This window comes from Arvicanthis niloticus, chromosome 2, assembly GCF_011762505.2.
Source record: "Arvicanthis niloticus isolate mArvNil1 chromosome 2, mArvNil1.pat.X, whole genome shotgun sequence".
In the NCBI taxonomy this organism is placed as follows: Eukaryota; Metazoa; Chordata; class Mammalia; order Rodentia; family Muridae; genus Arvicanthis; species Arvicanthis niloticus.
Genome location: NC_047659.1, coordinates 22,698,292 through 22,711,408, shown reverse-complemented (window position 1 = coordinate 22,711,408; position 13,117 = coordinate 22,698,292). Strand labels below are relative to the sequence as shown.

Genomic DNA, 13,117 nt, shown 5'->3' with positions numbered 1-13,117 from the left:
TCTATCCCAGATCCTTTCCCAGAGAGAAACTTGGCGATCACGTTTTCACATGATGCTCACGCTCAGGGCTCTTCAATTATCCCTCCCCACAAAGATAGGTGGCGCGTGTTTCAGGGTCTCTCTTCTCTCCCCTACAGAAAAGAAAAAGAAAAAAATGTCATTAGAAGAGGCGTAACACGTCAGTCCGTCCCCAGGTTTGTGTTTCCTGGAGTGGCCGAAAAGAGATCAGTTCTAACCTGCTCGGCAGGAATAACGGTCCTGCCTCCCGACACTCTTGGCGAGGTTTTGTTCAGTTTGCTCCGGGAGCTGTTTCTTCGCCTCCACCTTTTTCTCCCCCACACTTCGCGGCTTCTTCATGCTTTTTCTTCTCACCATTTCTGGCCAAAACTACAAACAAGACTTCGCAGGTAGGTTTCCCTCCCCCCTTCTTTTCCCCCTCTTTTTATCTTTTTTTGGTGTGCTTGTCCCCCACCCTCCCTCTCTAATTTTCTCATTTTGAGTGGGAATGTTAGTCTGAAGTGAGCCGGGTTGTCTGTGGACAGGAATTTCAGGTGGTTTTAGTTTCTTGGTGGCAGGCTTTTCCCAGGAGTGGCTTCTTTGCTTTCTCTTGCCTTCTCTTAGTCTCTCTTTCCTTTTCTCTCCCTTTCCCCCTCTTTCCCCCAGTAATTTGCCCTGTACCTGTCCATTCAGGTAACCAAAGGTGTTTTTTGCTACATAGTCTAGGAAAAGTTTTGTTGAGATCTGTATGGCTGGGGTAAAAAACTCATCAAGTGGAGAGCTTCTGCTTTGTTCTCACACCGACTTCTAATTCATTATATCTTGCAATTAAAACTTGGCAAATACCTGTTAATAATTATAAAACTTATTCGAGAAAAGACCTACCAAATTCGGGAGCAAGTCCTTCCCTTAGATATGGCTGTCTAACATCTCCCACCGGAGAAGGCTGTTTTCTAAGCAGAAACTTGACTGTTTTTGTCTGCCTAGCGAGTTTCATTTCTTTATTTCATTCTTTGTGTGTGTGTGCCTGTGTGTGTGTGTGCCTGTGTGTGTCTGTGTGTGTGTGAAGTAACACCTCACTTCTGTGATTATAAATAAAGAAGTGAAAGTTCTCTTGGAACTTGAGTCGTGTACCAAAGTGTGGGGGGGGGTCACTACAGCTGGGAAGAAAACTGCTGTCAGGATAATAGGGTTAAAATTAGGGTAACTTTTGAAATTTTATTTTAAATGACCAAGTAATATACACTGGGATTTTTTCATGGAATCTCTCTCTCTCTCTCTCTCTCTCTCTCTCTCTCTCTCTCTCTCTCTCTCTCTCTCACACACACACACACACACACACACACACACACACACACACACACACACACCATTCCAGACTTTGGGATTGAAAGTTGGAGTTCAGGAGTCCCAGCCACAGTGGTGAGCTCAGCTAACATAAATGTGTTTATCTCCCACCTACTTACATGTTTCTCATGCTACCCTTGTAGTGATGAGGGCAAGATTGCTTACTCCAGAGTTAAGACTAACATTCACAAATAAAGTTTACAGCACAAATGCCATGGCTTTCCCTCACACACATACTGGCTCATAAAACTAGCAACTTATTTTATTAAATATATATTTTATATGCAGTGGCGTGTAAGTCTCAGTAGAAATTCAGGCAGGCCAGCTGTTTCATCCCACAGGCTTGTGTGACCATTTCTTTATTCCAGGATTTCACACATACCCCCCCCCAACAATTTCAAATTAATAGGACAGACAAGAAATGATTTTTTTTAATGTGTCAAACTGGAAAGTCTACTCTGTATGCCTAGGTAAATTTAAAGTGCTTTCTACAACATCCACTTCCCCTTCTCTCTGCCCCCCTTCACCCCCGCTCAGCAAATGTGCGGAAACTGATACTCACTTTCCAGGTTTTCCGCAAAGCTTGTAGCACCGGAGACAATAGGTGCAGGGTGTAGGGATTGGGCGTGCTGGGCGGCAGAGAAAGGGTTAATGGCCCTTGTGTTACAGTTTGCATCTGTTACATCTTTTATAGCCCGCTGTTTAAACTAATCCTCGAGGCGCAGCATCTTCCCACCCCGCGGAGTTTCAGGGCTCTCCTCTTCTCCGGCCTGCCTCCGAGGCTCCCCTTCTCCAAGTTTTGACAGTTTGAGCTGAAAGAATGCAGCGCCTCCCTCGATTTTTAGGTACAAAAGTTTCGAAGCCAAAAAGGACACGATCATTTAGCACAACTTAAACAGTGGCCACGGACTTTCTCTTTCCTTTCTTGAGAGGAAAAAAAAAAAAAAAAAAAAAAAAAAAAAAAACCTACTGGAAGAATTTAAGGAAATCAGTGTGGGGAAACATGTGTGTGTGGTGGTGGTGGTGGGGGGGGGCTTAAGTAAATATTGTCCAAGTGGTGAGGTTGGGGGAGGAACAATGTCCAGAGAGGCTTATAATTATATTTCTTTTGCCGGGTAAAATGGGAAATCTTAATTTGGGGGCGGAGGGTGTAGGGAAAGAGACAGTGTCTCGATAAACTCCAAAGGGGAGGGGAGGGGTCGCGGGGCGAGTGGGCTTCCTGTAATTACTATTATCAATTTACCCGAGTGTGCTTCATCCAAGGGCTGTTTTGCGTTGTTTGTTACTTTTTTCCCTCTTGGGAATGGGGGGTCGGAGGAGGGATGAGAAAAGATGAGAGCGAAAGACCCCCCTCTCCAAGTTCCCGAGCCCGGCTGAGGACTTTTCGGAGGAAGGGGTCCGCCTAGCCCTGAGTCAAGCAGTCTTACTGTACCGCCGTGTGCATTCCCTCATACGGTCAGGAGTTATGACTCATTTTGAAGATGTAATTCTTGTCTCTGATCCCCTCGCGAGTGCAACACACCAAACAGTAACAACACAAAGCGCCTCGGGGCCAAGGCTGGGGGTGGGGGGCGGGGAGGGGGCCGCCGAAGTTTCGCTTTGGCGCTGGGGGCGCGGATGGGTGCTCACCCGGGCCCTGGCCCGGATCCCCTGGGCGGCCCGCGCGCGTTTCAATGGGCGCGGACGATGCCCACATTGTCGCTGTGTTTGGTTGCTAGATCGAGCCTGCGTGCTGCCGAAGCAGGGCGCCGAGTCCATGCGAACTGCCATCTGATCCGCTCTTATCAATGAAGCAGCCGATCATGGCGGATGGCCCCCGGTGCAAGAGGCGCAAACAAGCCAATCCCAGGAGGAAAAACGGTAAGAAGAGGCCCGAACCAAACTTTTCCGGGCCACTCGGCGGCCCGAGACCAGGGGGAAGGGGGGGACAGGGAGAAGGAAGCCGGTGGCGGCGCCTGGGGCTCGCGGGCGAACCTCCCTCGGCGGCCAGCTCCGGAGCCCCACGAGTGGCCGCTGTACCGGGGGAGGGGGGAGTTGAGCAAGTGCGGGGCCAAGTGAGCGCCGGGCACCGGGAGGGGGGCTTCGAGCGCTGCCGATCGGACCTGCGCCCCACTCCGCGGCCCCGGTACCCCCGCTGCCTCCGCCCGCTCCGCTCCCCGGCCCGCAGGTCCCCGGCCCCGCGGCAGGAGCGGCCGGCGAGGGCAGGGCGGGGGCTCCGGCGCTTGGGCGCGCTGGACCTCGGGGCGCGGGCGGGCGACGGTGGCAGGAGGGCGACGAGGGCAAGGGAGGGGACCCGAGGCTGCTTCTCCGCCAGCCTCAAAGTTTCTTGCTGGAGTCGCCGGGCCGCCTCTCTGTGCGCCAAGTAACGGTCCGCGGGCAGCGGGCCCTGGCCAGACGCGGGGAACCGGGGGGGTAGGAGGGACGGGCCGGGAGCTGCGGTCTGGGGACCCGGCTCCTCTGCAGCAGCAGACTCGGGCCCCGCTCCCGGCCAGAGAGTGGGGCGAACAGAGACTTTTCCCGGCAGTTGCTCCTCCACGGCCGGGAGGAGCCCGGGAGGAGCCCGTTATCCAGGCTGAGTCAGAAAGGAGGAAAGAGATGGGGGTGCGAGGGAACACGCAGACCAGAGGTGGCACATTAAAGGGGTGTGTATGTGAGAGTTTAGGTCCATTTTGGAAAGGAACTGTGTAAAAGTGTGCGTGCGTGTGTGTGAGTGTGTGTGTGTGTGTGTGTGTGTGTGTGTGTGTGTGTGAGAGAGAGAGAGAGAGAGAGAGAGAGAGAGAGAGAGAGAGAGACCCCCTAGGTATTACCCTCAAACAAAATCGTGGGAATAAAAGAGAAAAGTGATTGGCAAGTGCGCAGAAGGCGCTTGGGGGAGGGGAGAGAGTTGGGGGACGACAGAGGGTGCAGGGGGTGGGTGCTGACGGAGGATACTGAGTTTTAAAAGGAAAAAATGAAAAGAAACGGGGGGGGGGCAGCCCCTCAAAACAAACAAGCGATCCCGCCGCGCCAGCCCAGAATCGGAAAGGAAACTTCACTCTCCTTTCGCTCTCAGCCCGCTCACCGGGCGCGGGCGGTCTAGACGCTTCCGAGCTGGGCACTGGGGTGGTAACACACACCCGGGGATCGCTCACCAAGCCTGCGCCTGGCGGGTACTGCTCAGACCCACTTGGAACAACTTTCCAACAGAGAGGACAATCGTGCGCTCTCGTAGCCTGCCTCAATGCTGCACCGCATGCAGGGGGAGGGGGGGCAGTGTGGGAGTTTGGGGTCCTAGAGGGAGTAAAACACAAAGACTAAAAGGTTCTGTTTAGAGACAAATAATCTCCCTCTCTCTCCTCTCCTGTCTTTTAGCGTGTGTGTGTGTGTGTGTGTGTGTGTGTGTGTGTGTGTGTGTGTGTGTCTGTGTCTGTGTGTGTGTCTGTGTCTCTGTGTGTGTGTCTGTGTGTGTGTCTGTGTGTGTGTGTGTTTTGCTTGTTGTGGAGGTGGGGAGCCATATGGGTGAGTGATAGAGGAATTTTAGTCAAAAACTGTTGGTTATGTTACCCTGTCTTTCCTCTTCGTGCTGCCTTTGATCTGTTTGGTTGGCTTAGTATTACAAAAAACAAGGACAATAATATATTCCAAGCTGGTCCCCAAGATTCGGTTCATGCTGCCTCTTTTTTAAGTATGTGCGTGTGTCTCTCTTTTAATTTAATTTTTTTCTTCATTGCTGCCTGGCATTATTTAAGGTGGTTCTTCCACAGGAGACTTCCCCTTCTCCATCTCTGGGTAATTTAGTAGACACTAAAATTACATCCAATGCTCCCCTCTCCTCTCTCGTGTTTCCTCTGTTCCCCTTATTAAATGTTAGTTATTGATTTTCTAAAATCAATGTCTGTTGTGGGGCTTCCCCCCTCACAAGTATCCAAAGCACAGTGCTGATCACAGTGCTGATCATAACAAAAGCTTCTTCGTGTCATGAAGCTCCCCCCTCCATGTTAAACAGGTTTTGTTTGTTTGCTTGCTTGTTTGTTTGTTTCAGAGAGAAAGGAGAACGAGGTTTGAAGCTAGGCTAGCAGAAGTATTCTTTTGCAGTAGAGACTGTCTGAAGTGTTTGTTTCTTCGTGTTCTTCCTTCTTCCACTCCCTTCATGATTTTGCTGTGAAATGCCAACTTGGCTCCAGCAGTGAGGTCAGGCCACAGCCCAGTTTGGGGACTGGGAGAGATTCTGGCTCCCTGAGAACTCTGGTGGTATAAGGTAATCGGGCCTCACAGGTAATACAGTGTACCAGGGAGGGGTGCGGTCAGGGACACCAACTATCTCTCCCATGATCAACCATTAATTTGGAACAAGCTTCCACACTCTGAAGTGGATAAAGTTAAACTTTTGATTTGTTTAGGCATTTATCCCAGACCCTAAACATTCACCAGCAGGTCTGTGGACTGCCCACACCTTTTCTGAGTTTAACTATTACCTGTGTCTTTTTTTTTTTTTTTTTTTCCAAAAAGCCCATGAGAAAACACGCTGTACGCTGGGGACTGACTTGTCAGTGTTTTCATTGGGTTTAATCTGACTTAGCAGTGTGTAGGTCTTGAGAAGCAGGTAGGAGAGCTCAGACCATCTTTTTCATTTTCTTTCTCATCAAATACATACCCAATGCCTTTTCCTTTGGGACTTGCCAGGATTTATCTGAACTGAGTGGATTTTTCTTCTTTCCCGGATTCCTGGAAAAGATGTCACTTTTGAGCTTGTGTCTTTGCTGATAACACTAAATATGATGATTCTTATCAACATCATATAGAAATTCCTGGAAAGGAATAATAGCAACAATAATCATAGAAGCTGCAAGGGGGAAAAAAGACCCAAGACCTAGAATGGCACTTTATATAATTTTAATGAAGTCACCAGTGTGTGTGTGTGTGTGTGTGTGTGTGTGTGTGTGTGTGTGTGTGCAGAGGGTGTGATGGCAAGGAAAGGAAACGGGCAGAACAGTGCCTGTGTATTTGAAAGGCTGGTCAAAACCAAGGCTTAGATGATGGTGATGTGAAGTATTATTTTTTTTTAAAAAGCCTAAGCAAACGAGGCAGATCAGGGGACACAAATATAGAAAGAGAAGAACAATCTAAAACATCCAAGCACCAGTATTCTTCAGGCCAGCAAAATGCCTAGTAAAGACAGTTCCAGGACCAAGTTAAGAATGGCTAGTAGTTCCTCTCCTTTCACCCACAGGGAAAGCAGGAAACCTTTTCCTAGAAAATAAGATGTGCAGGGAGGAAATGGGGAGGTGGGATTAGGGAAAGAGGCAAAAAGCAAATAGCCAGCAGACAAGAATGTGTGTAGGTTTCAAGAAAGTTCAGTCAGATGATCCTCAGCCGCCTGACTCACTTTGTAACACTTTCACTAAGGCTAGAGGGGAGGGGGAAAGCCAGCCCCCCTTTATAGTCCTCTGATTATACCCCACTATCTCCACATAGCCTTGGAAACAGGAATGAGCTCTCCAGAATGGAAAGGCTCGGCTGCAGTCTGCCACCACTTGCAGCCGGTTTGTAACTTGCAAAGTTTGTTGCTTTCACCCCTGATTTTAGGCAGCAGGTCCTAGAATGCTCTAGAATGCACCAGTTTTCCTTCTGGATTAATAACCATCTGAGAAGAAAGGCCTGCCTGCCCAGGTCCCCCCCAACCCCCCGGCTTTCACCACCAGCCACTGGAAAACTCACACAGACATATGCGTGTTTTAGCAAAAATGAAATTGCTGCTCTGCCTGTTTCAGAGAAGGGAATGAAGCTGTCTTTAAGTGGAAAAAAATGAATTAGGAAGGGAGAAGAAGGAAATGAAAGAAGGAAGGAAAAGTTAGCTTGATTTTACTTCAAAGTTCCTGCTAAAGGTTTGGATGCTGTAGGCTGCCTAGGAGGTGGGTAGTGGACAGGGCAGCTTTCACCAAACACCTATGCTCTGTGATTTTCAGTTTGTAAAGGAAAGTACTCAAGTTGAATATCTCAGGGAGAAGCAATCAGATGAGCAGAAATGATTATCCCTGCTTGAAAGAAACCTTTGCTCCTTTCCACTTCTTTAAAAGGAGTGGAGGTTGTTAGTGATGCTGAGAGGCGATGAGGAATGGAGCCGCTGCTCCCATTGCAGAGCTGCTTAAATGGAAAGAAAGGCGACTGCAATCAAACAACCCTTTCTCAGGATGGGGCTGCCACCTTCCCTCCCTCAGAGGCAAAGTTGGGATGGAAGTGACAGACCCTCTGTACACATCGAAGCAGGATAGTGTCCTTCAGGTTATAACTGGTCACAACTTACCTATCTTTGCAACTGTGGAAATCTTTGGCAAGTCGCTTTCCTAAAGTTGGTGAGCTTTTGTAGGGAGCCTGTTTGCCTGTTTTACACTCAGGCTGTCTGTGCGGCAGGTACCAGCTCTGAGGGTACTCCAGAGAGATCCATCTCCATCCTGTTCTCTCCATGGAGATACTGCACACACAAGGCTGGAGGCTATGTATCTAGACTGATCTATTTGTTTTATTTTGGTTTGGAAAAAACTATGCCAATTGGGGTCGACACGTGCTTTGCCTTCGCAGCAGAGCCAGCAGCTAGCCCGGTGGCATCCTTGCTGTGTGGCGATCCACCAGGGATAGGGGTAGGCTTCAGGTTTTAAACTTTGTAATGTTGCTCTGTTGTCAAGTAAAAAGTGATTTCATATCGTTGAGCATTTATTTTTCAAATGTGGGGAAAACCTAGCCTGCAGTTCCTTGTCAAACTGCTGTATCATAGATTCTTCCCTTCATCCTCTCTTTCTTAATTTGCTTAAAGAAAATTACAAGAGGTTGTTGGAGACTCTAATACCATATTTTCCTGGGATGAGGGTGGGGGGTGTGCTTCCCTTGAAGGTAGGAAAGAAGGCTGCTGTTAGCTTTCTAACAGGGGCATAATTATTCCGGGGATAGGGGGTTCTTCTCCTTGCAACTCTCTTTGTCATCTGCGTTCTTCCAAGGCTCTGAAGGTGCTTTTTCTCTATGTGAAAGGAGATTCTTTGTCCTATTCCCCTTCAGCACTGTGGCTTCCCAAGGTAGACACTATTTTGTGCCTGTCACAGAGAGAGGGAGTGCAGGTTCGCAGTGCTCACAGACAATTGATTGTCTGCGCTAATGTGTTTCATTTACATGTTTATAACGTCAATGGTGCTGGGTGTCCACTGTACCATTCATTCCCGCACTCCCACAAGGGGGCAATTGTCTGAATGGCCAAGTCAGACACCTTTTTGATTGCTCTTTGCTTGTCTTTTTAGAGCAAAGAGATAAAGGAGGAAAATCTGTGATGCAGAAACACTAGTTGAAAATATACAAAATGTCAGTACAAAAGCAGATGTTAACATAAGCCCAAATATGCTTTTTAGCCAAGATGTGAATGTTGCAGAATAGAATGCAGAGCAGAGGGAAGGATGACTCAAAACCAATAAATGCAGACCCATTTCTTGAGTCCCCTTTCTTCTTAAGCTACCAGAAGATGAAATGTGATTTTTTTTTTCTTTTAATTTTTGAGCCTTGGAACATCCAGGAACCTCCTTGTTGTTAATGTGTTTGCTGTGATCTGTGAATTTTGTATATATTTATACAGCTCTGTTTGTGCCAACATCATCAGCTTACCACTTGGAAAAAAATCTATTGAATGACTATTTGGGCTGTAGGGAGTGTAAACTTTTAAAAGTAAGATCCAAGAATTTTTTCATCAAGGGGATTTAAAGAAAGACAATAATAACCATCAGGCTGAAGGCAGCCTTGCCTTCATGAGCCCTGTGCTAGACAGTTTTATCTTGGGTGACAGTTGTATCAGAGTTAAAGCTCTCAAGAAAAGTGTAACCAGTAATTACAAAGTAAATAATTTCATTTTAAGATGTTCTGCTCTCTCTCTCTCTCTCTCTCTCTCTCTCTCTCTCTCTCTCTCTCTCTGTGTGTGTGTGTGTGTGTGTGTGTGTGTGTGTGTGTGTTGTGTTTCCTGTCAGGGTGCTGACAGGAAAAGCCATCCATGCATGTGTCTTCTGGAGTTCTCTCCATTCTCTCTTGTAATATCACACATCTATGTAACTCACACGAGTACACCTGTTTAAAAAAAATATTTCACAGATTGGATAGTGCCTTGCTGGTTCATTTATGTAATGGCATCATTAGAAGTTGGTTTGATTTTCTGTGTGGTCCAGGAGGAGAGAAAATCCTAACTGTTGTGTGTGTCGTGTAGTGGGAAGTAAATGGGGGGGGGTGCTTTTATAATTTTGTAGCAAATTAGGGGGAAAAGAAATGGCCAGTCAGTGAGGGGAATTTTTTTTTTTTTTTTTTTTTTTGCCTCTCTGGGAAGACACACAGTAGCTGCACCGTTAGCTGAACCCCTGACACGGCGGTCTTTTGAATGCCTTAGGTATGATTTCACTTTCGCTCACATCAATGCTGACCTGAATGCCTTTCATATCTGATCCGCTGTGTCTCTCCCAGTAAACATCCCCTGAGGGGAGAACAAAGAAAGAGCTCTTCTTCTTCTTCTTAATCACAATTCAGCCCTTCACCGCCGGCAGGCTCCATTTGCATTCTGCCACAGAAAGCCAAGATGAAAAGAGAGAGAGAGAGAGAGAGAGAGAGAGAGAGAGAGAGAGAGAGAGAGAGAGAGAGAAAGGCACAGAGGATAGTGGTTGAGTAAAGTAACTTAGGTGTTTGTGGCTGTTTGTTGGGCCTTCCCCTAGTTACCAGCCTTATATAGTTGATGCTCAACCCTGCCTGTCCCTCCTGACAGGCGTATAGCGTTACAAGATGGCATGTCTGTACTATTCATGGCCACCGCTCCACTTGAGGTAGAAAGTGTAAGAGAGGGATTGAATTCTAGCCCAGACGCCTGTTAGATTTGGGGTCAGGTGTGCAGACTTCCCACTCTTGAATGCTACTTACAATTTGGCCTTAATAACGATGATTGTTCACCATATGACCTAGGAGGTGGGGGCAATGGAGGGTGGGCGGGAAGGGGCGGGCTTGGAGACCCAGCCCTGGTCTGGCTGCAGGGGCTGATGCCTGAACACAGATGATGAAAAAAAAAAAAAAATCCTCAGGAAAACTGGAAAAGACTTTCCCATTCCCACCCCCAAACCCTGACTTTTTATGATAATTCATATTTTCAAATGAAAGGGGAAAAAAGCCAAGAAAGAAACTCTCAAATGAGCCAAAAAGGAAAAAAAATCTCTGAAAAGAATTTTAGGGGGAAAAGTTGTTCTATTTTAAAAAGCTCTGAGGGCTGTAAAGTGCCACACTTTCACACCTTTTCCATACTTTTTTTTTCAGATTTTTTTAGTATGTTTAACATTTGTGAGATGACAGCCTTTTTGTATCTCAAACTGGATGCTTCAGGATTTGTAGGGAGGGGCTGGTGGTATTCACGTTTTTTTCTTGACAGAGAAAGTTTGTGCCTAAAGGGCTCTCCTTCTTGCTGGGCATTGTTTAAAGCCTCGTAGGCGGACCTGTCAGGCTTTCCTATGTTATTTGCTTCCATGTTAAACATGCAAAAGTAACATGCAGTTGAAGACACTGGAACAAGACCACAGCAATCGCAGGTCCCTCTCGTGACAACTTTGCAGTACATTATCTTTTGATAGAACCCGATTGTCTTCCCCCCCTTCTAAAACCACTTTTAAGATAGTAACAGTTCTTCCTCTACAATTAGATCACATACAGTACACACACACACACACACACACACACACACAACTTTAGACATACGAGCTTTGCAAAAGAAGAGAGGACTATTTGGTATTGGGTAGCTGTTCCAACACCTATGCATGTGTATACGGTCACTTATGAGAGCAACAGGAATGGACACATTAGGGATTGTACATGGCATGTGACACAGATTCCTAATTTCCCGTCCCCCTTTTCCCAGAAGATTTACAGAATTTACAAAAAGAGATTAGTCCCACACCTTCCAGCCCTCCTATCCACCCGCCTATCCACCCCCATGACTCAAGCAATGAAGGATTTAGGCAGATTTACTTCAGTAAACACCTTTGGACACTGGGGGTGGGGTGGGGTGGGGGGGTGGGAGTCTGTTTGCAAAAGGAGGCTTTTGTTAAGTGAGGTACCAGGCAGCTGTGATATTAACCTACCCAGCAATGCGGGTTAACTCTTTGAGTGCCTGGCCCTTTGCAGTCAGCACATGAAATCCTAGCTCTCCAAAGACACTCAGAATTCCGACTCTTGCAGTTTATTATTCCGACAAGTCTTGTAGACATGAAAACTGTTCAAGCTTTTAAAACAATGTGGTTTAATTAGATGAGGTGGACTTACATTGTTCATAAGCCCTCCAAATGGTGGTTTATAATTGGCAAGGAAAAAAAAAAAAGATAGAGAAAGGGGAGTCAAGGCAGCACATTAAATATTCCAAGAAATATCTTTAGAAACGCTATTTTCATTTCTAGCTTTTAAAATATTAGACTTCGGTCGCTAGAGGGAAGGAAGCAGCTGGGGTCTCTCTCCTTACTGTGAGAGATACCAGAAGTTTATGAGAAAGGGGCTTCAAGTTGAAAAGCTGCAAAAGCCAATCAGGACAGTGACATTATCTCAGTCCTAGCATCCTTGGGAGGGGGAAGTCTTGCCTATCTGTTAGAGCTAGAGAGGTCATGTGAACGTCAGAGTCAGGCCCTCGGGCGCCTGTTACCAGCTTGAGACTTTCCAAAGCAAGCAGAGAGGGTTTTATGAGGAAGGAGTTAATGGTTATTTTTTGTTGGGCACAAGAATAACTTTACAGGTGTTGCATTTGGGCTTAAATAAGATCGCCTTTTTTAGTTTCAAAGAGAGTGTAGGTGTCAACATTCGAGCAGCCATAAATGTGTGAGAAAGTAAAGGGTATGAGACATGACAGAATTAAAGGTGTTTGCTATGTTGTTACACCGTGTGTCAGGCTGCAAGCTCCCTTTGTCACAGCCTCCTGGTGATTTGACAGCGCAGATCTACTTCCCTTCTAGGTGAGACAGCATTTCTTAACTGGAGTTATAAATACGATACACCCTTTGAGTTGCACCCTGCGTCCTAGATCCATGAATCCTATTTGAAATATCTTGCCCTAAGACACAATGAACAAACACCCATACACAAGAGGGCTGTGGGCTAGGGCCTGCATGGTGCCAGCGCCACAGTAGCTGGCATTGACTGTTGTTTGGCAAGAAGATCCTCTGCCAAATCATCCAATAATTAAGTTTTATGTTATTTGTATGAACGACCAAGCATGCAGTATTCCTTTTCAAAGCAAAAGGAGGCTTACAATTACTTTTTGAACACTTTCAGAGCATGGTCAGGTCACAGTTTGGGGTCTGAATTCAAATGATCTCATTCATGATCTAATTGAGGCTGGCACAACCTTATAGCAATAGCAGGAGTACATAAATATAAATCAAAGACCAAAATTTAGCAAATCATATCATTTGCTAGAAATCTGCTCATGAATTATTCTCCGATTGCCAACCCAGAAGTTAAACTTTGTCTCTTCTGAGCAACAGTAACTGCAGATTTTGTTTTAAAAGGCTTCTGACAGGAAAGTTACAGGAGCTGAATAGAGAAAGGAGAAGGAAGATGACCCACGTTTCCTCAGATAACTGTGTGTTTGTGACCCAAGAAAGTATGAGAGCTGATAGACACGTGCCCAGGAACAGTGGGCACCACAGACTTGCTCAGACATTAACATGGGCTTTCAGAAGCCAGTCTCAGAAAACCAAGTGCTCTGACATATAGGGCAGGGAGGAGAAAGCGTGTGCAAAAGGGCCTGACT

At 46.7% G+C, this 13,117-nt stretch overlaps 2 protein-coding genes across 4 annotated transcripts in view; one reads left to right on the top strand and one right to left on the bottom strand.

Moving 5' to 3' along the window:
• Window positions 1-2,041, bottom strand: LOC143441300 (uncharacterized). 2 transcript variants are annotated; one of them, XM_076928711.1, is made up of 3 exons: window positions 1,907-2,041; window positions 237-387; window positions 1-131 (listed from the first exon to the last, which is right to left on the bottom strand). In XM_076928711.1, the coding sequence occupies exons 1-3, from the start codon at window positions 2,018-2,020 to the stop codon at window positions 73-75; spliced, it is 324 nt and encodes a 107-aa protein (XP_076784826.1). In that variant the 5' UTR covers window positions 2,021-2,041; the 3' UTR covers window positions 1-72. The 2 variants fall into 2 exon arrangements, 1 of the variants encoding a protein (XP_076784826.1); XR_013108574.1 differs by lacking the exons at window positions 1-131; window positions 1,907-2,041 and adding an exon at window positions 883-1,069 and having other exon boundaries at window positions 248-387.
• Window positions 271-13,117, top strand: part of Zeb2 (zinc finger E-box binding homeobox 2) — a 125,673-nt gene continuing 112,826 nt past the window's right edge. Inside the window, exons 1-2 of one of the 2 annotated variants that reach the window (XM_034496442.2) lie at window positions 271-407; window positions 3,063-3,204. In XM_034496442.2, the coding sequence (XP_034352333.1) occupies window positions 3,132-3,204 (73 nt within the window). In that variant the 5' untranslated portion in view covers window positions 271-407; window positions 3,063-3,131. Of the gene's footprint in view, window positions 408-2,051; window positions 2,190-3,062; window positions 3,205-13,117 lie in introns of those variants that run through there. The other variant, XM_034496443.2, reaches the window with a different exon arrangement.

Coding starts and splice junctions, on each gene's coding strand:
- LOC143441300 (XM_076928711.1), bottom strand. CDS start 2,020: ATGCAAACTGTAACACAAGGGCCATTAACCCTTTCTCTGCCGCCCAGC. Junction 388..1,906: donor CTTTGCGGAAAACCTGGAAA/GTGAGTATCAGT, acceptor TCTTGTTTGTAG/TTTTGGCCAGAAATGGTGAG. Junction 132..236: donor CCGTTATTCCTGCCGAGCAG/GTTAGAACTGAT, acceptor TCTTTTCTGTAG/GGGAGAGAAGAGAGACCCTG.